Below are 25,019 nucleotides of genomic sequence, written 5' to 3' on the forward strand. Positions count from 1 at the left end.
GATTACAGACATGTGCCACTGCACCCAGCCTCTAGCCTCTATTCTTACTGTTTTAAAGCCAAGTATGTACTTCACTCCTTTGGATTTAGATCTTAAATAACGTTGACCTTTTCTAGTGAGCTTTTTTGTTTTACTTTCTTATTACATAGCGGTACTTCTCAAACTTTATATATTTAAAATAAAAAGTAATTTATATGACTCTTATTTGCATAATGTGAACAAACTTCTTTTAAAATATGAATGTTAGAACATACTAAGTATATGCTTTGTTGGCAGGGATATCACAGAAAATAATGCATTTTTCTCAATGTATCGTATCAAGTGGTGTATAATTTCAATTTGTCTTATTACTGCTAGTCACTTGATAAAGCCTGTATCTACCATATTCTTCTCATATTTATGGTAACTGTAAAGTTATTCTTTTTTCTTTGTAATTAGTATTTTGTAAATACTATGTACTCTATGAGCATCTTGTTCCTCATCAAACTTTTATCCATAGTTTCAACACCCATTAATGATTCTTGCCTAAATCAATTATTACTGTGATTGATGATGCCAAGTGGTGATTTTTTAAATTTTGTCATTTTTTTCTACATTCATAAGTTGGCATTATACTGTAAGGAAAGAAGGACTTTCTCTTCTTCCCATTTATATCAGTAGGTACTCATGGAAGTCTGTTCAATAGGTTTTATTTTGTTACTTTGATTATTGTGAGGCTTAATTTGTCCCAGATTTGGGATCACCTACATGCTGGCTTCTGAATCCTTTTGACATATCTCTCATCATTCTTTGAGCCCTTCCTTTCTGGCACAGGATATTCTAGTCTCATCTTAAACTTTACATTCTTCAACTCTGGAATTGGCCATTTCTCAAAGCACCAGGATCCTTTTAATGGACAGTGATACTTAGAAATCAAGATCTAGATACTAAGTATACTTAATTGTTATAGAGGTTTTTACTGCTCCTGGGCACCCTCCCAATGGACAGAGCTAGGAACTATATATGTGTTTATGTTTAGTTTATATATAAATATTTATATAGATATGTATATACATAAATATATATATACAGTTACAACACAGGTACATATCTGTGTTTCTGTATCTCTGTATTTTTTTTTAAATCATGAGTTCACACCAGATACCTTCAATTCTAATCCAATGCCACAGGTTAATTTTAGTTTTCCCCCATTCCTTATTTCTAACTTCCTTCATCATCAGTGAGAAACTTTGACGCAGTTCAGTATATTTACTTATTGGGTCAAACCCCTCCCTCATCCCCGCTGCTCCTTCCTAAAGTCCTATTGAGGATTAGGGTGCTTTGAGTTCCTACTGGGTACATGCTGCTGCCTCCACCCAAAACATCCCTGTCTCCAGCACAAAGGCTTGTCTTACTCAGCTCACCTATTGGCCTTTGGGCTGAATTATTTCACGGGGAAGATGGGGAGACAACACGTCATTCTTGCTCACTTGAGGCAAGCTTTGAAGATAGTTCTAGTGTGGAGATTCCTGAAATTCTTACTTTTCCTAGTATAGTATTATTCTAGGATACATTTTTGCACTTTGAGTTGGTCACTATTTACATTGCTATTTCTTGGCAGACAGTGCTTGAATTAGTTAATATACCAGTTAATATAAGCCAGACTGTATTTGCACAGAAGTTTTCCCAAGAATATAACAGGATGCTCATTGGTTGATAAATTCAACATTTAAATTGTCCTGCCAGTGTTTATTTTATTAAACTATTTCAAATTAATGATAAGAGCCATATAAATCGTTTTCAATATTAAAAAACAAAGATAGATTTTATTACTCCTTGAGAACCTTAAATCTTTAACAATGGGAAATTTGATTATATAGTATATAATAATTGTTATGCTTTATTTTATGCTATCAGCTTCATTTTAAAAACTTATAATAATACTAGGTCATTTTAATTTCTAAATATGATTTTCATATTTACAAGATTTATAAAATACCTGAGAAATAGGCAGATCCATCCCAGTTTTGTGATGATATTGGATTGTATTTTTGCTTCATTAATGAAGCATTCCAACAGGTCCTCTAAAGAGGAAGTTGTTAATGTCTTAGTAATTTAAGTTTATGAAAATCCTAGAATTCTACTACCATGTAACACCATGGTAATACAAAGGGCTGAAATGCACACAAGTATACATATGTGTTAAATTCCTTAGCATTCTACTGTATAGAAATCAAATTTCTATTTAGGCCAGGCATGGTGGCTCACGCCTATAATCCCAACTACTCTGGAGGCTGAGGCACAAGAACTGCTTGAACCTGGGAGGCAGAGGTTGCAGTGAGCCAAGATCATACCATTGCTGTCTAGCCTGGGGCGACAGAGCAAGACTCAGTCTCAAAAAAAATAAGTGATAAGCAATTCTAATTTCATTAAATGGTTCACTGAAGGCTGGGCTAGGACCTGGTGTCTATAATTTTTTTTTTTTAAAGGATCTAAGGCGTCAGAGCCTAGTTGTCAGTCCTATAACCCTAGGCCACTAGAAAACAAAAAAAGTTTTTCAAGCCGCAAACCTTCTGGGATTTTTTTTCCTTTTTCTTTTTTTCTTTCCAATCTCCACTTTGGATATAGCAAGTCTTGTAAAGGTCAAATTCTGAGCATCTTAAGCCAAGAACCTTTAGATACTTTCCCTTTTAGCTTATTCCTTGTTTTTGAGGTCTTTTGATAGGTAAAGAGAAACCAAAACAGCTTGTATCTGGCTCCATCAACTACTCTTATGTTCCATCTTTGAAATTCTCTTATGTCAGCATCTATTACATGACATAGTGTGTAGTCATGTTTTCTTCCTCTCATCTTGTCTGGTGTCATTTTATGATCTGTCTATCTTTTCTGCCCTAAGTGTATCCTAGCTACGTCCTTAGGTCTTCTTGGTGTATCCCTCTTTAGCTTGGATGTACCATCTTTTTGCCTTATGTTAGCTGCCATTTCTGTCTTGAAGAATACTAAATCTCCAAACATGTTCTGTATATAACTACTTTCAGCCTCTTTTTTCACCTTCCAATCCAAGTTCTCTTCTATACTTAGATTAATCTTTCTGAAAAACAGCTTTCCCTCTTAGAAACAATTTCCTTAGTTGATATAAGGTTCTTTATAGTTACTTTCAGTTTTTAAAATGTACTACCTTCCGGTCCATACTTGAACCAGTTACCTCACCAGATTAACTACTCATCTTTCCCTGAGCAGAGCTCACTGTTTACTATTCACTCCTGCTCTTACGTGCAAGACTTTGTGTTATTTCTCTTATCCAACCCTCCCTTTTCATTGCTGTTGCTGGGGAAGACTACACAACACTTCCATTTCCCTTTTCAAAGCCTTCCTGAACCATTTTAGGCCTTAGTAATGTTTCTTCTCCTGCCCAATTCTTTTCATATGCATATTGCTTATCTCCTGCATGAAGATTCTAAACTCCTTGAAGGTAGTGACTGCTTACACCTAGGGTTCCTAGCACAGTGCTCCTTATGTGATAGGCACTAAATAAACATTGTGATTATTTGTAAAATTTGGGTGGGGAGAGATTACCTTTATGACTAGAAGGTGCTTTACAGTAGACAGTGTTGAAATACAGAGCCTTAAAAACATAATTAAGTGAATCTTCATAGTTTTTAGGGAGACTACTCTTCTGGTTAAAACGTTTAAGTAGATTCTGTGCACAACATTAAGAAGTGTTTTAAACCAATTTGTAGTCTCATTTGTAAAGCAGCAGAGTGAAAAAACGTATCTTGGAAATTCATGTGACTGTGTGAAAAGACTGAGGAAGCCTGAGCAAAATTGAACAATTGGGCTAAATTTTACTGAGTTCTAATGGGCTATATGAGTTTTTTGGGTTAGTAGATTTACTCAGATCCTTGTGTATGGTGTTACATCACGTCATAGTCCTCATCTATGAGTCATTCTTTCAACCGATAATTGTTGAGCATCTACTCTCTGCTAAGCACTGTTATAAACACTAAGACTACAGCAGTGATTAAAACAGCTGATATTCTGATGAGGGGAATGGACAATAAATAACCAAACAAATAGACTGTGGTAAGTGCAGTGCAAGTTAATTAAAATAGAATGGGTAAGAGAGAATGACTGGGTAGTTAAGGAAATTTTCTTGGAAATAGCATTTAAACAGATCTGAGTAACAAGGAGATAGCATGTCAAAATCAGAAAAACATTCCAAGCGTAGGAAATAACTGCTAGCACAAAGACCCTACAGTGGAGTTTCAAGAGGTAGTTAAGGATTAAATCACATAGGGCCTTTGTAAGCATGGTATGGAATTTAGATTTTGAGTAAGATGGGAAGCCATTAGAGGGTTCTGCGCTGAGCAGTAATAAAGTCCCTCTGGCTGCGGTGCAGAAAGTAGGTGGGGTCAAGGGCAGGAATGTATACCTGGAAACTAGTTAGTGGTATAATTACAGTCACCCAGAAAAGATAGGAAAAAGGAGGCTTTCACTAAGGTTGACATAGTTGTAAAGAACAGTGAAGTGGAGGTAGAGTTAATGGGATATAGTAAGAGATATGATGTGGCAGTTCAGAGAATAATCAAAGATGTCTCCTTTTGGCTTGAGCAACTAGGTAGATGGTAGAGCTTTTTACTGTGGGGAGAGGAAAAGAGGGGCAGGTTTAGAGAGGAAAAAATTATGATTTGATACTGGACTTGAGGATCTTTAAGTTCAGTAGAGGAGACAAGGTAAAAATATAGGTATAAATTTCTATAATAGAATAATACCTAGATTGGAATTATATTTCTCTATTACTTTATAACAAATTATCCCAAAATTTAGCAGCTTGAATAAACAAACTTATCTTATAGTTTCTGTGGGTCAGCAATTGAGAACCAGCTTAGCTGGGTAATTCTGATACAGGGTCTCTATGAGGTTGTAATCAAGATGTCAACTGGAGTTGCAATGATCTCAAGGCTCTACTGGGACTGGAGTCTGCTTTCAGATTCACTCACACAGTTGTTACCAGGAACCCTCAGTTCCTTACCACATGAGTTTTTGCATAGGGAAGTTACACACACCATCATTTCTGCTATATTCTATTTGTTAGGGTGAGTCATTAAGTATAACACACAAGGGAAGGGGGAGTAGACTTTACCTTTTGAAAAAAGGAGATTCAGAGAATGTATGGACATCTTTCTAAACTCACAAAGAATATTGAAAGAATAAACAAAGCAAGCCTAAAGCCCATCAAGAATCACCAAATTATAGCTTGTTCGTTTGATTCCTATTTAGTATCAAAATGTTAGGTTTTACACTTATATTCCCAGGACTGATTCTAAAAGGGAAAGTACAGTTGGATACTCTTCATATATGCCAAGTCTCTATTGAAGACAAGCAATTCTCAAAGAACAAGCCATTCCAAGCTAAAAATGTATTTTATCATTTGATTGAAGCTGTTTGTTCCTATCACTTTGTTCATTAAGCCAGTATTACTAGGTTTCAGATGTATTATTTTATGTCTTTGTGCTCTCATCACAGGTTATTGCTTACAACTCAGAAGGTAAAAGTAATCCAAGTGAAGTAGTAGAATTTACTACTTGCCCTGATAAACCAGGCACACTGGCAAAGCCTTCAGTGAAAGGAAAGATACATTCACACAGTTTTAAAATAACTTGGGGTAAGATATTATGTATATTTATACATGATTACTTTTGTGTTTGATTAATTTGAATATGAAGATAATTTTTAAGATATTTGAGTAAATTTGTTATCTCAAGCTAGTCCCAAAAAAAATGGGAGCATCATTCATTAGAGATCTTTTTTTGTGGAAAACCTTATACTCATACAGAGGAACTTGCGATCCACTGTAAGATTATGAGCAGGGGTAGCACTATGTGAAATGAAGATTACTGAACTTGCAGCTAAAGTCACCTGGCTCATCTGGCTCTCGTGAGAAATGAAAACCATTCATTTAAAACAAACATTTATCAAGCACCTGCATACATACATAATGGAAAAACAAAGATCCTATAAACTTGATCCTTGCTTGAAAAATTCAAACCAATAAAAATACTTCAGTGATATATCTAATATTAAAAATTTCAAACCACCTTAACATCTAAAGTAAATGGAGGCCCAGCATGGTGGTCCACACCTGTAATCCCAACACTTTGGGAGACCAAGGCAGGCAGATCATCTGAGGTCAGGAGTTTGAGACCAGCCTGGCCAACATGATGAACTCTATTAAAAATACAAAAATTATCTGGGTGTGGTGGTACTTGCCTGTAATCGCAGCTACTCGGGAGGTTGAGGCAGGAGAATCACTTGAAACCAGGAGGCAGAGGTTGCAGTGAGTCAAGATCACACCGTTGCATTCCATCGAGCCCGGGCAACAGAGCAAGTCTCCATCTCAAAAAAATAAAAATAAATAAAGTAGATGGAATATCATGCACCCATTAAAAATTGTTATAGAGAGCCATATTTTAAATACGGAAAAATATGGCAAATTAAGTGAAAAGCAGATGACAACAGCATGGAGTAATTGGGTATTGGTATTAAGTCATCGCAGGTGATTCTTTTAAAAAAAAAGCAGTCCTAGTTTGGTACTCTGTTTATTAGGATTTTGTAATCATTTTGATGTTGTTATATACCTTGCCTAAAACCACTTTGCTTCTTCGGATAGATCCACCAAAAGACAATGGCGGAGCAGCCATCAATAAATATGTAGTGGAGATGGCAGAAGGTTCTAACGGTATGAAACACTGATAGATTTATTCCAGCCAGTCTCATTCTATTCTTTATGGCTTTGTATTTTATGTCGTATCTTCTCTTTCTTCTTGCTTTTCATAAGGTACCATAAAAAGATGTTTACTTCACTTTGGGCTGTCCTGTTTTGTTTTTTCTTTGTTTGTAGCACTTAGCATTTTGCCTTTTATGACCCACTTTAAATTGTAATTTCCAGAAATATAGTGAATCAAATGTAAGAGTGCCGTACACCTATATAATTACAGTTACATGTTCTTTTTGTTCTCATTTGTTTACATTGCTCAGCCTCTGTACACCTAGACCAAGTCATTAGATGCCATGAAGTCTTCTGAAGGTTATTCAGTTAGATATATATACAGATATATTAGAGAAAGATTAACTTCCAAAATTTAGCTCACATCCTACTAGTTTTAGTACTAGGTTTTATGACTAGTGAACTTTATTCTTGAATCACACGTTTAGCAGTTTTTATTTCTATGAAATGACCTATTTCCTGCAAAAAACAAAAAGGATGTCTTTTAATTAGGACTAGACTTCCTGTGATACTGGTTTTTTGTACTCTTTGTGTGCTATAATGTTATTACTGGACCAGTAAACACATTTAAAATGCTTAATTAAAAGGTAAATTATCAATCTAGGCCAAAGTCTGTGTAGAGTTATAGAGATATTTCACTTCCACAAAGCCGTGCAGACTTGCCTAGGAAGCTGCACACATAAAGAAAATTAGATCATTTCCAGGAAACTGAAAGAAGCCTAAATTGTTGCTGACAAATTACATAAATACTTTGTGAAACTAGGATACGTGATGTGTCCATGATACCAAAATGTTAAACATTACCTAGTATCTGATTGAACACAATTCCTCACCTTACAGGAAACAAATGGGATATGATATACAGTGGCGCTACGAGGGAACATCTTTGTGATCGACTAAATCCAGGCTCTTTCTATCGTTTACGAGTTTACTGCATCAGTGATGGAGGACAGAGTGCGGTAATGCTTATATGTAGATTCTTTTTTGTTGTTGTTAAGTTTGGCCAAATGGACTAGGATCACCAGATGCCACTTCAAATATTGAGACATATCCACAAATGAAGAAAAGTAACTTCTATAACCTGGGTGGTTAATTTTGTAGTGACCAGAATATTCTAATATGCTACTTAGCTCGCAGTAAGTATTCAGTATATATCTATTGGCTGGTTGGTATTCAGCTTTGGAAAAACAAATAGATGAAAACATTGGAGAAAATTTTATAAAGATAAACTTGGGAATGATGCTCAATAATCATACTAAGCAGAAACAGAAATAATTATAGGCTGATTTTCTGCTCCATGAATTACGTATGTGAGGACAAATCATGAAATAGCATTTACTATTTAAATCTAGTTTCTATTATTTACTTATTTCAAAAAAGTTGGCCATTATTTTATTAGACTCAGTAACCAAAATGAACTTAAAGTGTACCATTGATATAAAGACATAATGTTCTAGGGACCTATGTTTATTAATAACAGTGATTTTTTTTTTTTTTTTTTTTTTTTTTTTTTTTTTTGAGAAAGAGGCTTACTCTGTTGCCCAGGCTGGAGAGTGTAGTGGCACAGTCTTGGCTTACTGCAACCTTCACCTCCCAGGTTCAAGCAGTTCTCCTGCCTCAGCCTCCCGAGTAGCTGGGACAACAGGCACCCAGCTAATTTTTGTATTTTTGGTAGAGACAGGGTTTCAGCATGTTGGCCAGGCTGGTTTCAAACTCCTGACCTTGTGATCCTCCCATCTTGGCCTCCCAAAGTGCTGGGATTACAGCGTGAGCCACCGCACCCAACCAAGTGATTTTTTTTAAATGAATTAAACCAAGAATGCTTTCTTGGATCATTCATAATTGCTGTTCTTTTTCAAAATGGAATTTAATGCAATGAAAGTATTCTTTTTTAAAAATGAAATATAGGCATTTTGTTGAAAATACAAGTAATGTGAAACTGAGTGTGAGTCCTGCCCAACTGACTTGTACTCCAATTGCTTCATTTTATCCAGTAAAAAAATCTCCCTGGATTTAAGAAAAACAGCCACACATACACATGCATACAATCCTGTTCTACAGCATTTTACAGCATTTTTTTATAGGATAGCTTTCTGATAAAAAGATGATCAAATATTTTGTATTTCAAAAGAATGTAATATGTTGCAAGTAGGGAATTTGGCACTGAGTTTGTGGCATTGTTTTTAACAGAGTGTCTTAAAATAAAACAAAGTTTTTTTTAAATATAAATATAGCATAGAAACTAAAAGCAATACCAAATACCTAGAAAGATGGCAAATACCTGGAAAATCTTACTGATTTTAGAATTATTTTTAGGTGGAAAGGATGAAGGAAAGATAATTTTTTAATATATAAGTTAAGCCTGGTGCAGTGATGAATGTGAATAGTCTTAGCTACTCTGGAAGTGGAAGGACTGCTTGAGCCCAAGAATTTGAGGCTGTAATCATACCTGTGAATAGCCACTGCATTCCAGTTTGGGCAACATACCAAGACCTCATCTCTAAAAAATAAATAAACAAATCAGTGTTTAGGTTAAAAATACAGTCTACAGTAATAAAGTAGCCAAAATATTCTAAACCTCCTGACAACAAGATAAACAGCATATACAGTATATTAAAACATCCCTCCTTAGAAGAAATGTATGGATCCCTTTGGAGAAGATCAAAAATATTGCCCATTAAGTTGTGTTGGAAGTTGTTGTTTTCTTTAGTTATGGAAAGAAAAGGAAAGGAAGGGTCCATTGAAGTTCTTTTTCAGTAACTTGCTTTGTATATAGTAGTTGCACAGTATACATCATTCTTTGTCTATGAAAATTTTGAGTTTTTATTTAATTGGATTTTGATTTTTTTTACAACTTTATTCCTTTTTAGTTGATAATCAAGTATAGTTTCAAATTATCGGTGCAATGTTTGTGTTTATATTATTTTTCTTTACCACAAGCAATCTGATTATTTGGTTTTGGGACATTTTTGTTTTCTTTTTGCTTTTGTTTTGGCAGGTCTCTGAATCTTTACTTGTGCAGACTCCAGCTGTGCCTCCTGGCCCATGCCTCCCTCCCAGATTACAGGGTAGACCCAAAGCAAAAGAAATACAGTTGCGATGGGGTAATTTCCATTTTGGTAATAAATTATAATTAAGTTAGAATAAAAAGTATTTGCCTTGTTAAAGTGCATAAATCTTTCCACCTTTAGGACCTCCTCTGGTTGATGGTGGATCACCCATTTCCTGTTACAGTGTGGAAATGTCTCCTATAGAAAAAGATGAACCTAGAGAAGTTTACCAGGGTTCTGAAGTAGAATGTACAGTGAGCAGCCTTCTTCCTGGGAAGACATACAGTTTCAGACTGCGTGCAGCTAACAAAATGGGGGTAAGAAGACTGTGCTGGTAGAATTATAATCACAGTGGTGATATATGTTTCATTTTAATATATATCATCATATCCATTATTTGGCCATTTAGCTTTCAACATAATGATTCCAGATTTTACAATTTTTAATAAGTCTACATTGATAAATACAAGAAAAGTCAGTATATTCTGTAACTTAACTGTTATGAAATCTCAATATTTTTAGGTCCCACTTACAGTTAGTGACACTTTGGACTTCAGCTGGGCTAGAGTTTACCTTTTAGGCAGTGTTAATAGAGTTTACTTAGTCAGTTTAAGAGTAGAAGTAAGATCATAAGTATTGAAGTTTTCTGAGGCTGATTGAAGTTTTTGAGGTTTTTGAGTTTTTTGAGGCTGATTGAAGTTTTTTAAGGCTAAAGTAGATTTACTTTCAGTTGGCAACTAATTATGATTCATTTTTTGCCCAAGTGAAAAAAAAAACCTATGCTTTAAACTATTCTGGTTTTGAATGTATTGTTTGAGATATTATATATGTATTTAATATATAACTCCAAAAAAACAGACAAAGTAGGTAATACCTCCATTTCACAACTAAGGAAACTAGGGCTCAGGAAAGCTAAATATTTTGCCCACAGTCACACAAAACTAATAATTGATAGAGGTAAGCTACAAACCTGAGTTTGTCAGACTCCAGAGCCAAAGCTCTTTTCACTCAGCTATGTATGACACCTCTCATCTCTCTGCAGTAAAGCAGGTTCCCTGAGGACAAAGCAGTAATTTCCTACCTCAGCTAATCAGTTTCTTTGAATTATTCTATAATTAAAATTTTATAAAATTCCACTGACAGTTCTCATTTACCCTTATTTTAGTGAACTATACTGTATTTCATATCTTGTCCAACAGTTTTATATTTACATCTGTAAACTTATTTTTAAATTTATTTCTGTTTGTCTTTTTGAAACAGGGTCTCACCCTGTCGCCTAAGGTGGAATGCAGTGATGTGATCTTGGCTGCAACCTCCACCTCCTAGGCTCAGGTGACCCTCCCACCTCAGCCTCCCAAGTAGCTGGGACCACAGGTGTACACCATCATACCTGGCTAATTTTTTCATATTTTTAGTAGAAAGGGGGGTTTTATCATGTTGCCCATGTTGGTCTAAAACTCCTGGGTTCAAGAGATCCGTCCACCTTGGCCTCCCAAAGTGGTGGGATTATAGGCGTGAGCCACTATGCCCAGCCTAAATTTCTTGTATGTCAAATTTATATACTTTGGCAGCTCTTACACAAGTCATTCCTTTCTATAAGAAGCCATCTTGTCAGCCTCACAAGGCTGCAACATACTAGATCACATCTTTAATACTTATGTCTTAATTTATATTTTCAAGTTTGTGATAATTTGTCAAAATCACCTTAAATAAATATTTGCTTTCCATATTTCCAGAAAATATACATTTTAGACCTTTCTAAAGCTATTCCAGATTTTAAGATAAAAAAGCAGTAGCTCATGCCTGTAATCTTAGCACTTTAGGAGGCCAAGGCAGGCAGATCACCTAAGGTCAGGAATTTGAGACTAGCCTGGCTAACATGGTGAAACCCTGTCTCTACTAAAAATACAAAAATTAGCTGAGTGTGGTGGTGGACACCTGTAATTCCAGCAACTTGGGAGGCTGAGGCAGGAGAATCTCTTGAACCTGGGAGGTGGAGGTTGCAGTGAGCCGAGGTCATGCCACTGCACTCCAGCCTGGGTGACAGAGTGAGATTACTTTTCAAAAGAAAAAAAATTATGCCGTTCAGGGAGCAGTACTGATAAATAATGTACTGTAAATACATTATTTGCAGTTTTATTTAAATAAAAGCCGTTCAGCATGCTAGAATGGTGAAACTTTGTCATTATTTTGTTGTTGACATGAATTGACCTTGCTCAAAAACTTTTTTTAATCCCTATAGGACTTGAGGAACAGAATCCTTCAGTTATTATAAACAGTTATGCTAAACCTCAAATGTCTATCATCTAGTTGCCCTTTCCATGCTCTCCATGAATTAAACTGAATTATCTGTGTGACTGACATGTTTTACTAGGTCACCTTATAACATGTATAACAGTACTCTTTATTTGTAGATACCTTTGTGTGTATATGTGTATATAGACAGATAGACAGATTTTTTTTTTTTTTTTTTTTTTTTTTGAGACAGGGTCTCTGTCATCCAGGCTGGAGTGCAGTGGTATGATCATGGCTCACTGCAACCTCAACCTCCCAGACTTAAGTGATCCTCCTGCTTCAGTCTCCCGAGAAGCAGGGACTATAGGTGCACCACCACCATGCCAGGATTGTGTTTTACTTTTTTTGTAGAGACAGGGTCCCCTTATGTTTCCCAGGTTGGTCTTAAACTCTTGAGCTCAAGTGACTCCCCCACCTTGGCTTCCCAAAGTGGTGAGATTACAGGCATAAGCCTCTGCACCTGGCCTTTGGTATTACTTACTATTGTAAATCATTTGCTGCCACTGGCAGTCTGTAAGTCTAAACTATTAAATGACAAATTGGCCAGACATGGTGGCTCATGCCTGTAATCCCAGCACTTTGGAAGGCCGAGGCAGGTGGGTTATTTGAGGTTAGGAGTTTGAGACCAGCCTGGCCAACACAGTTAAACCCCATCTCTACTAAAAATACAAAAATTAGCTGGGCATGGTGGCACATGCCTGTAATCCCAGCTGCTCTGGAGGCTGAGGCAGGAAAATCTCTCGAACCTGAGAGGCAGAGGTTACAGTGAGCTGAGATCATGCCACTGCATCCAGCTTGGGTGGCACAATGAGACTCTGTCTCAAAAAATAATAATTAATAAACTATTAAGTGACACATTTATGTTTGGAATTATGGCCGGGCATAGTAGCTCACGCCTGTAATCCCAACACTTTGGGAGGCCGAAGCTGGCAGATCACTTCAGGCCAGGAATTCAAGACAAGCCTGGCCAACATGGGGAAACTCTATCTCTACTAAAAATTCAAAAATTAGCTGGGTTTGGTGGTGCCTAAGCCTGTAGTCCCAGCTACTCAGGAGGCTGAGGAACAAGAATCACTTGAACCTGGGAGATGGAGGTTGCAGTGAGCTGAGATCATGCCACTGAACTCCAGCCTGGGCAACAGGCTCTTTCGCAAAAAATAATAATAACATATTTGGAATTTTAATTTTCAACTAATTGATCAGGTTTTCAAATTTATTGTTTTAAATTAGTAACTTTTGAACTACTAATAAAACTGTCTTCCATAGTTCACTGATTTTTACATGAAATATTTATTTTCAAGATGATCTCAAGATTACTTTTACAAAGCAAGTACATTATATCACCGTTTGCTCTGCTTTGTAAATTTACCATCTAGGATTTTTGGGTGTTATTTATGTGAGATTAAAGCATATTCTCTAGTAGTTTCTTTCATAGAGGTTTTTGTTTTTGTTTTGTTTTGTTTTTTGCCATTGCTTCTAACATGATATAGTTACTATGAGTCCATTAAATGTAATGGAAATGTGAATAAATAACTTACTACACGGAAGACTTTAAACATTTGATTTTAAAGAAAAATGTGAATATGATAGAAACCAGTAGTGTTGAGCAGTGCAAATATTTGAAGTGGTGATTTGTGAAAAATAGCCCGTTTTTGCCTTAAATAAAATCAAAGTCTACCTTGTTTTATACATGTGATAGTATAAAAGGTTTCTTTTTTTCTTTTCCTTTTCCTGAGATTTATAGATTAGTATATAGCTTTAAATTATATAAAGTATTATGGTAATTTTTTCACATGTTATTATTAATAAAAATTTTAAAGTTGATATAATTAAAGTGAACCTATCTTGTGTTTATAAAATGCAAGATTCCTTAGCATTTATAATTATGTAGATGAAATAGTTTCTGTAAGGAAGTTAGAGTTTTGATTTTATCCTTTATAGTTGTTAGATTGTGCAGATTTGTCTATATGTTTTCTCACCATATTCAATGATACTTTTTTCATAAGATTGGTCTTCAAGAGCAGTATTATTTGTTATAACTGATTAGTATATAGTTTAATTTTATTCACCATATTTATACTGTGGATTTATGGCCAGAGGTTGAGGTTATTTCAGGAGAGTTGATGACCTTCATTTAAAGTCTAGCTAAAATCAATGCTGTAAACAAAAAGAAACATCTACATTTGTTTCTGTTTGCCATGTATTTTATTTGCCTTGATTTTTTACTTTGTTATAAAAAAGTTATATTCACAATCTTAGCCTGAGTTATTAATGACTTGTGATCATAAAAATGGTGTATATTCCCTGTACAATCAGATTTGGAGGAAAAATGAAGCACTTAACATTAACCGAAGTCACTAATACTCTCAATAAGTATGGTCAAGGGGTGAACTATTTTCTTTTGGAAAAACTTTTTTAAATTTTGTTTTTAAAGTATTATACTGTTATTTTTAGGACTAATGGTTACATTGAATAGTTGTTTCACCTTCTTTGTTTGTTTGTTACCAATATGCATGAAACTTGACACATTAAAATGCCTCCTGTTTGGTAAGTCTACTGTTACTTATTAAAATAAACATTTTTATGGGTGATTAATACATGTTTTTTCCTATATTAAAAACGATATAAATAACTTGGAATAATTTTAATGTTAAGTCTTTGTTAACAACTGAATGTTTCCATAGAATTTTCTTAGAAGATGAGTTTCTTAGAGTTTTCTTAGCTGGCTGGGCGTAGTGGCTCATGCCTGTAATCCTAGCACTTTGGCTCAAGCGGTCCTCCCTCTGAGACAAGAGGACAACTTGTGCCCAGGAGTCTGAGACCAGCCTGGGCAACATGGTGAAACCTTGTAAAAATTTTTTTTCTATTTTTTTACAGGGTTTCACCAGTCTCTGTAAAAAATAGAAAAATTAGCCCAGCATGGTGGTGCACACCTGTAGTCCCAGCTACTTGGGAGGCTGAGATGGGAGGATGGCTTGAACCTGGGAAGTTGAGGCTACAGTGGCCTATGATTGCACCACGGTACTCCTGCAGCCTGGGTAACAGAGCCAGACCTTGTCTCAAAAAAAAAAAAAAAAAAGAACTTGACCTAGTTCAAACTGCCTGAACTTGTGCAGTGACAAGTAGGTTTATTTCTAATCATTATAATGATGCGCCCCTGTTAAGTGAAAATACCAGCATATTAGGGCTTTTCTTTTGCTAATGAGCTTTAAAAAACTGATGACTAGAAATTTCTGTAATTGTTCTCCTGTGTATCAGGTGGAGGAATTTGCCAATACTGAATAAATTTTTTTATATTCCAGGTAATGTATGTTAAAAGTAATTATGAGAGTGAGCTTTTTAGCATGGAACAGAAAAAATCTAATTATAGTATAAAATAAATTTATAGAACAGTATATTGGTAAATTTGATATGGAATATAATGCCTAAGAAAGATTCATGAAGTATTAAAAAATTAAAAATCATAATTTACACCTACCATCTCCCATGCCTTTAATTAGTATCAGTTTCTTCACTCCTTATATTTCTTCTGAATTATTCCACCCACCTAATTCCCTAATGCCTGCCCTTCTTATAAAAACCAGTTCCTGAAGAAATAAGGGCAGAATAAAGTATACGTAAATGAAACTTTACATTTAATTTCTCACACCTTTACTTTCATGATTATTAAATCTTTTTAGTTTATGTGAATACTTACAGAATTATGACCAAATTCATCTTGAAACATAGGGAAAAAGACTTTAATTATTAATGAATCTTTATGCAGTTTTGTGCAATCAGTGGGAATTTAAGGGTGAAAAATAAAAACACTAGTTAACATTTGTTTTTCTAGTTTGGACCATTTTCAGAAAAATGTGATGTTACAACAGCCCCTGGGCCACCAGATCAGTGCAAGCCCCCTCAAGTGACATGCAGATCTGCAACTTATGCACAAGTGAATTGGGAGGTATTATAATTTCCATTGACTTATGTCTACTTTCTTAAGTGATTAGAATAATTCATATGAAAGAATAAAGATACTGTTCATTTTTGCCTCCTATATTATACAGAGTAAGTCCTAGTTTAATTCACAGGAGAAACAGTGACTTCTTTTTCCTCTTTGAAGAATTTAAGTAAGGTATATTTGCATTACAAATATTTAGACTCCTGTTCATTTTGTGCTTTGTATTTTTATGAAAGACTTTGTCTCAGTACTGAGATATTTTAGCCACTGATAAGTTTAATGTTCAGTAGAGATATATATAGGAATTGGTAAATACTCTTTCTCTTATATTTATCCAGGACACATCTCCAGTGTACTTATTGTGGATAGTAATAATCAGTAATGATAATTGTATTTTCAGTTTCCCTTGAAATTTAACAATGAACATGTCTGTATGGTTTTAACATTTCATATTACTTAATAGAATTATTTTGAAGTGTATTTACCTTAAAATACTCTTTCTAAGTGACTTAGCCATATTTCTGCTTCTAATTCAAAACAGTTATATTTTTGACCAATCTTAAATTCAGATAGTCTTAATGAATAAAAAATGTAAAATTGAACAATTTTGATTGTGGTTAAATGTTTTAAAGAAATTCAAAAGCAATCTAGTTTTACATGTGCTCAGGTAAAGAACATTTTTGGGCCGGGCGCGGTGGCTCAAGCCTGTAATCCCAGCACTTTGGGAGGCCGAGGCGGGTGGATCACGAGGTCAAGAGATCGAGACCATCCTGGTAAACATGGTGAAACCCCGTCTCTACTAGTACAAAAAATTAGCTGGACACGGTGGCGCCTGCCTGTAATCCCAGCTACTCAGGAGGCTGAGGCAGGAGAATTGCCTGAACCCAGGAGGCGGAGATTGCAGTGAGCCGAGATCGCGCCATTGCGCTCCAGCCTGGGTATCAAGAGCGAAACTCCGTCTCAAAAAAAAAGAACATTTTTGGCCCAAAGCTGTTTAATCAACATCAAGACTAAGACCTTTATTCTTTTCTGAATTTAAAGGTTCCTTTGAGTAATGGAACAGATGTCACTGAATATCGATTAGAGTGGGGAGGAGTTGAAGGAAGTATGCAGATATGTTACTGTGGACCTGGTCTCAATTATGAAATAAAAGGACTTTCACCAGCAACTACCTATTATTGCAGAGTCCAGGTAAAGATGATCAGTACCTTGTCACTTACTCAATCCAGAGTTTTATATTTCATTGGCATATTCATGGTCATGACTTTGTTAACTTGGAGGCTCTGTTAATTTATAGGCTCTGAGTATTGTGGGTGCAGGTCCTTTCAGTGAAGTAGTAGCCTGTGTGACTCCACCATCAGTTCCTGGCATTGTGACCTGTCTTCAAGAAATAAGTGATGATGAGATAGAAAATCCCCATTATTCACCTTCTACATGCCTTGCAATAAGCTGGGAAAAGCCTTGTGATCATGGTTCAGAAATCCTTGCCTACAGCATAGACTTTGGAGATAAGCAATCTTTAACAGTGGGAAAAGTTACAAGCTATATTATCAACAATTTGCAGCCAGATACAACATACAGGTATACTCTAAAAATTAAGTTGATTTTTTTTTTTTTTTTTTTTTTTTTTGCCTAGACCAGAGAGACACTTTAAATATAAAACAATCATAAACCAAACTTTTTTTTTTATCTGGCACTTAGAATACGAATTCAAGCCTTGAATAGCCTTGGAGCTGGTCCTTTCAGCCATATGATAAAATTAAAAACTAAGCCTCTCCCTCCTGATCCACCTCGTCTGGAATGTGTTGCCTTTAGCCACCAAAACCTTAAGCTGAAATGGGGAGAAGGAACTCCAAAGACATTGTCAACCGATTCTATTCAGTACCACCTTCAGATGGAGGATAAGAATGGACGGTAGGTTCTTTAATTGCTTCTTTATATAGTTTGTTAGGTCTTAAGTATATAACTTCTGTAACTGTTATAAGTAGACCAGGTGTGGTGGCTCACACCTGTAATCCCAGCACTTTGGGAGGCTGAGGTGGGCAAATTGCTTAAGCCAAGGAGTGCAAGACCAGCTTGGGCAATATAGTGAGACCTTGTCTGGAAAAAAAAAATTTTTTTTAATAAAGTTTTCAAAAACAAAGTCAATATTGTCATACAAAAGTGTGCTATTTTTAAAATATCAGAAAACACAATGTAGATTTCCTGTTTATAATTTGTGAGAATATCAAGAGAAAAAATTAAGTGGGCTACTCTGGTTGTTTAACCTGTTTACTGTCTTCATGATAGTAAAAGACATCTAATCCTGGATACAAAATAAACTCTTCAATGTTTATTTCTAGCAGGACACAATTTTTTTTTTTTTTTTGAGACAAGGTGTAGCTCTGTCACCCAGGTTGGAGTGCAGTGGCACTATCTTGGCTCACTGCAGCCTCTGCCTCCAGGGCTCAAGCCATCCTCCCATATCAGCCTCCCAAGTAGCTTTGACCACAGGTGTATGCCATCACAGCTGGCTAATTTTTGTATTTTGTAGAGATGGGGTTTCACCATGTTGCCCAGGCTGGTCTTGAACTCCTGGGCTCAAGTGGTCCTCCCACCTCAGCCTCACAAAGTGTCGAGATTGTAGGCATGAGCCACCATGCCTAACCAACACAGTTTTATAGTAAATGATTGTGATTGGTTTCAGGTCTCTGAGATCCTTGAGGGCAGAGATTATGTTTCAGTCTTTTCCACACCCCTGACATGGGGCCTGCACAATAATGAATACAGTTCAGTTTTTCACTGTGTGATCTCAGATTCTATGAGTGCCTTTGCTAATCTCTGTCTCATTCAGGTTCTTTTCTGTGCCTCTTTTACATCTTCATGTACATGTTGTACTATTTCCTATATAATGTGCCATATACTGCTGCACTAAATCATGTATTTGAGTTACAGTGTTAACTCTCAATATCTGTAACATTATTCAAATGCCAACTAGGGGCTATTTATCACATTATATTCCATATAAGCAATGCCACATACTTTCCACAGCTGTTAATCTTTTAAGAATTTTGTATTTTGATTTTCTACTTTCCACTGAATATATTAGAAACAATTTCCATATCTGATGGACTTAGAATACTAGCACTAGTACAGAATACTAATACTCAGAATACTGGCCAAGATTTACTTTTTTGTGCTGTTTGTATCTTAGCCAGGTATTCAACAATGGAATATTCGTGGTGCTTGTACATAAGTACTCTGTATCAGAAATATTTAATACATTTAAAATAACATATGGAATAATTTTATATACTGTATTACCAGTAAGAACATTACACAGAACAAACACTAATGATTATTTCCTAAAATCTATGTATCGATGAATGTTAGCCTTTGTTTTTGGCAGAATTTTATATAGTCTTTGTAGCCTTATCTCTACAAAGAGATTATTTGCCTTGTAAAAATCTTTGGTTATCTTTAATATATGTTATTATTACTGGGCAAATTAATTGTTTAAATTATTTTCCTCCCCTTTCTACCATACATTTGGGGTAGTGCAAGAAGGCTTACTGGAAACAGGTCTAATTACTGTTTGGTTGAAAGATAATAAAGATTCTATTAAATATAAATTCTATTATATTCTGTTATAGAGCTTCCAACTTAATTATTCAGCTAGCATCTAAAGAATTGTTATAGGATATGAGTATGTCTCATGGCCTTTGGTAGTGGAAAATAAATTAAAACCTTTTATTATACTGTTAAGTTTAACGCACACATTTCAGAAATTAATTTAATATCTTTGATTACTTTCATTACCTTTGATTTTCACAACTATATACACTTGCTGTGGGATAGTATCATAATGATACTTTAGCTGTTCCCTGATCCAGATTTTGTCATTGTTCAGCTTTTCAAACAGCAGTTTTACCATTATTTTTTTCCTATCATTAAAAAAAAATTAGAGATTGAAAAGACAAGATTTATCCAATTATTGCTTCTTGGAAGTACTGTTTCTTCCTGTCATTAAATATTTCTTTATTTTTAATTTGACTGCAGTTTTCAGACTGTTAGCATTGAATAATCATTCATTATTCATTCTCTGATTTCCAAAAATTTTAGAAACGTCCAATCAAAAATACTGGGATGCATTCAACTTACAGATAACACATTAGGAGACATGTATATGGTATTCAACTTCATTGAACAGTTCAAGTGGATAATGTATTGGAAATTATATATTGTCATACTGCCTTTGTAAATCTCTAGAAAAACATCACCAAGTCAGCTAAAATTATGCCTGAGAATTGAGAATTCTCTTTTTTCCAGATACAGACAAGGAAAATTAAAATAGAAACAATATTATAGCTCAGGTCAATGCCATACTTGACAAATTATATCAATATGACTTTACTTAGAAATAATTCATAATGAAAATTGTGATGTTCTTAGATTTTAAAATGTACATTAAAAGACAGTATTCAGAAACAAAGCTAAACCAGAAGCCTGAAAAGAAACAGTTATGATGGTTGGACACAGAATTTAGCAACAGACTTTCAGTAAATCATGTCAAATTGGGAAATTTACCAAATAACCTGTTTTTCTTTATCTGATGAAAAAGAGAGATTTATTTGAAGTGACAAAGAGTTCCTGGCATCAAACTTTTGGAGGAACTTAATACTCCTAAATAATGTCCCTGTGTTTTTATACTAGTTTTTAAAACATTTTTCACAAGGTAGTATCAGGTTTATCTAATACTTATTTCTGTTTTAGGTTTGTATCCCTATACAGAGGGCCATGTCATACATACAAAGTCCAAAGACTTAATGAGTCAACATCCTATAAATTCTGTATTCAAGCTTGTAATGAAGCTGGGGAAGGTCCCCTCTCCCAGGAATATATTTTCACTACTCCAAAATCTGTCCCATCTGCCTTGAAAGGTAAGTTACACATCCTGAACTTATTTTCTTTTATAATAAATTACTTTTTAGTGTGTTTTCATAAATGCTTTGTTTACTGATACTAAAATTTAGCATCCAGTATATGTCCAACAGTTACACAAAGTCATATAGGCAAACCCAACTCTACTGAGAGTTCCACTCAATAATAAAAGCTGTTTTATCTGGCACATTCATATTCAGACAAGTACTGGCTTTTGTCACTGATGTTTTTAATAATCTAACATAAAAATACTAAATTGAATAGGTAAGCTGGTTTTCTCATAAGGTCATTTGCTTAAGGAAAAAAATCAAAAAAACTCTGGTTGTTTAAATGTTTTGAGTTGTTGATATTACATTAATTTGGATTTCGGAAGGAAAGCCTGGTCATCTGTTAGGCAAAACAAATTTTTCATTAATGTGAATTTTTCAATCAAATTTACACACATGTACACATATTTACACACATTTGTATATATATTTATCTTTTAATTTTAGAGGGGTTCTTATTTTAAAGTGACTCTGGCAAAGGCTGTATTCTATTTTTAGCTGAAAAGTCTATAAAGTTCATTCCTCTGAAGACTAATCACAGATACTTCTAGAGCCGTATCCTGGATCATGTACCTAAACATATCATTTGTTAAGCAGCAGAACTCTTCTTGAATAATCTAATAATATTGAGAGTTTGACTGAGTCATTTTTCTGTTTCCTCATCAAGTTTAGTGTCTCTTAGCTTTAAGAAGAATGCTGACTGTAGGCAGGGCCACACCTGTAATCCCACTACTTTGGGAGAATGAAGTGGGAGGCTCACTTAAGGCCAGGAGTATTGAGACCAACCGGGGCAACATAGTGAGACCCGCCCATCTACAAAAAAAATTTTTTTAATTAGCTGGGCATTGGTAGCATATGCCTGTATTTATAGCTACACAGGCAGATGAGGCTGCAGTGAGCTATGATTGCACCACTGTACTCTAGGCTGGGTGACAGAGTGATATCCCATCTCTTAGAATACAAAAGTGCTGTATCTGTGTGCAAATTTCAAAAATTCACTTATTTCAAGTTTACAAGTGGATTTTAAAGATTTGTTGATTTTGATTAAAACAAGTGTCTGCATAATGTACCAAGTTAAAAATCAAGTAGAACATTTGTTTACATTTGTTTCCTACAGCTCCCAAAATAGAGAAAGTTAATGATCACATTTGTGAAATTACATGGGAGTGTTTACAGCCAATGAAAGGTGATCCAGTTATTTACAGTCTTCAAGTTATGGTAGGAAAAGAATCAGAATTCAAACAGGTATGTACCAAGATAATCTGTGGATGCATATTTTTACCCCTTTTTAATTTTTATGTATTTTCAATGTAAGATATGGCCATCTTTCCCTTTCCAATTCAAAAACATTTATTCAATATATATTATGTTCCAGAGATCTCAAGATTCCAGATCTTTTCAGTGTGAACTACACTTGAACAGATTATTCATTTAAGTATTCACTGAACTCTGTGCCAGGCACTCAGGATATAGCACTGAACAAAAAGTCTTTGCCTCCATGGAGCTTACATTCTGGTGGAAAAGGAGACACTATAAGCAAATAAACATGTCAGTATATTGTCAGATATAAGTGCAAAGGAGAAAAAAAATTGGATAAAAGGAATAGGGAGTAGTAGAAGAGAAGGGCACTGAGTGTTATTTCATTTGGGGCAGTCAGCTGACATTTCAGTGCTTCCCAAAGGAGATGACTGTGGGGAGAAGAATGTTCTAAGATGTGCTATGGCAGGAGCATGCCTGTTAAACCTGATAAACATAAAGGAGCCAATATGACTGGGGAGGAGAGAGCAAAGGGAAGAGTTAATAAGGTCGGGTAGTTAATGCCAAGGGGCCTGTAGGTGGTATGGAGCGATGTAGGGCATAATAGGCCATACTGTGGCTTTTACTCCATGTATAATGTGAAGCCAATGAAGGATTTTGGCCAGGGTATTCATGTGATCAAACATAAGGTTATATTGACTATAGTGTTGAAACTACAGTAGTACAAGGGCAGAACCAGAAAGACTAATAAGGAGGCTTTTATAATAATAGTATTAATGATAGTCATAATGCAGTGCTGTAAACATGACATTAGGCATGAAGTTATCATGGGAACCTAGAGGAAGTGTCACCTTTCTACCCAAGAGGTTTCAAAGATAGCTTTCTGGTAGAGCAAGAATAGTAGTCAGATAGAGTAGAGAGTTGCCAACGTTTGTTATAACTTTTATAAAGAATAAGCTTTAATACCACTGCAAAGACTAATACCTATACATTTCATCTGATTTTCCCTTTTGGCTATAATCTTAATTTTGAAGGCTTGTAAGCTGGGTTGTTTTCACTGTGTCTTCTATTTTCCTCTTCCACTAAAAAATTGATCATTCATTTGTTTTATTCCAGTGTTGTGCTATTATAACTATTCTGTATAATATCTTAACTGAAATTACAAAAGATCCAAAGAGTCAGATTAAATTTGGCCTGTATTTTTTTTCTTTATTAAGCCATCTGCAAATTGGCATGATAATTAGATTTGAAATGTAATTTACAGATAAGTAGGTTTCCTTCTAAGGAGGAAGCAAAATTAATATTAAAGAAAATATAATTGTATTACATGTTTAAAGGAAATAGGGACTCCACTTGTGAGTAGTATATGAATAAGCTTGAGGCTTGTTTGAATGACTTTTCTTGGGTATATAAACCTTCTTAAATTAGCTTGAAGAGGTAAATCTGTTTTCGTCAGTCCTGTATCTACAGCTACCTATGTCTTTTCCTAATTAGATGTCCTCCCACATCTTAAATATAAAATTGAAAACTTGATCCCATCATCTTCCCTCCCAATCTCTCCTCTCCATCATCTTTACTTCATCAGTGTCATGGACACCAATATCATCTTGGTCTCCCAAGTTTTAAATTCTTCGATGACTTTTTCTCCTGACAACTCTTAATTAGAAGTTGTTTCTAAATCCATAAAAACTACATCAGGGCGTTATCACTTTTCACATGTACATCAAGAGTCCCTGTCCTGCTTAGCTCACTTCAGTCCTTCACACAGACTCAGGATTAGGATTCTGTAAACACTGTTTTAATATCACACACCTACAGTGGCCCCTTTTGAATTAATGTAAATTTTCAACTAGTGTAATTAATGTATTCTTCCTCTCTGTACCAGATTTTTTCATTTATCACCCTCATGCCATTTGTTGAGGTTTTTCTTCCTTAACCTAATACTGCCATGCTCATGGAATGGTATATGAAGACACATGGAAAATATTAAGACAAAAATCATCCGTTATATCCATAAGACAAATACATATGTTTAATTTTTACTAAATTTACTTCAGTGTAGGTATATAGTTTTAAACTACTGTCTCATACAGCATTCTGTTTTAAGTGAATTGTTTTACCGGTTGAAGCATCCCAAATCAAAAAGTCCAGAATTCAAAATGTTCCACCCAAAATCTGAAACTTTTTGAGGATTGACATGACACTCAAAGGAAATGCTCATTAGAGCATTTCAGATTTCAGATTTTGGGGTTTGGGATGTTCAACTAGTAAATATGCAAATATTCCAAAATCAAAAAAATTGAAATGCTTCTGGCTCTAATTCACAGAAGGGATACCCAACCTCTACTATCTCCCAAACATGGATCATTTCTACATTCTAATCCCTGAAATATTATGCATCCTTAGAACTAATGCATAGTCACCATTTTCTTTCAGATTTGTCTTAAAGCTTCTTTCAATAAGTTCCTTTATATATTGTATCAGCATCCACATTTTTATTTATTGTCAACAATTCACTAATTTAATGGCCTTTTATTAAGTACGTACTATATGCTGGATTCTGGAGATAGAAAAATGAGACAGAGATCTTACTTTGCTTCTTTGAGAGCAAAATAATATGTAAAAATTTAGTTTGACAACACAGGTACAATTGAGGCATCTAAAAGTACTTAAAAGCTCCCGAGTGCTGGTTCATCTGACTTGTAGCCCAACAAATAGCTGGAGGAACTCAACTGACAAGT

The 25,019-nt window shown here is 35.0% G+C and overlaps 1 protein-coding gene across 5 annotated transcripts in view; it reads left to right on the plus strand.

Annotated features, from left to right (window-relative positions):
• Positions 1-25,019, plus strand: part of FNDC3A (fibronectin type III domain containing 3A) — a 193,494-nt gene that overhangs the window by 164,922 nt on the left and 3,553 nt on the right. For all 5 annotated transcript variants that reach the window (XM_012465127.3, XM_012465128.2, XM_012465129.2 and 2 more), the window contains 11 exons: positions 5,506-5,644; positions 6,650-6,718; positions 7,607-7,725; positions 9,765-9,870; positions 9,958-10,133; positions 15,944-16,057; positions 17,096-17,245; positions 17,352-17,635; positions 17,756-17,968; positions 20,807-20,973; positions 22,139-22,266. In XM_012465127.3, the coding sequence (XP_012320550.2) occupies positions 5,506-5,644; positions 6,650-6,718; positions 7,607-7,725; positions 9,765-9,870; positions 9,958-10,133; positions 15,944-16,057; positions 17,096-17,245; positions 17,352-17,635; positions 17,756-17,968; positions 20,807-20,973; positions 22,139-22,266 (1,665 nt within the window). The remainder of the gene's footprint in view (positions 1-5,505; positions 5,645-6,649; positions 6,719-7,606; positions 7,726-9,764; positions 9,871-9,957; positions 10,134-15,943; positions 16,058-17,095; positions 17,246-17,351; positions 17,636-17,755; positions 17,969-20,806; positions 20,974-22,138; positions 22,267-25,019) is intronic.

Source organism: Aotus nancymaae, unplaced genomic scaffold (genome assembly GCF_030222135.1).
Source record: "Aotus nancymaae isolate 86718 unplaced genomic scaffold, 86718_ANA_hifiasm-v0.15.2.pri h1tg000009l, whole genome shotgun sequence".
Lineage (NCBI taxonomy): Eukaryota > Metazoa > Chordata > Mammalia > Primates > Aotidae > Aotus > Aotus nancymaae.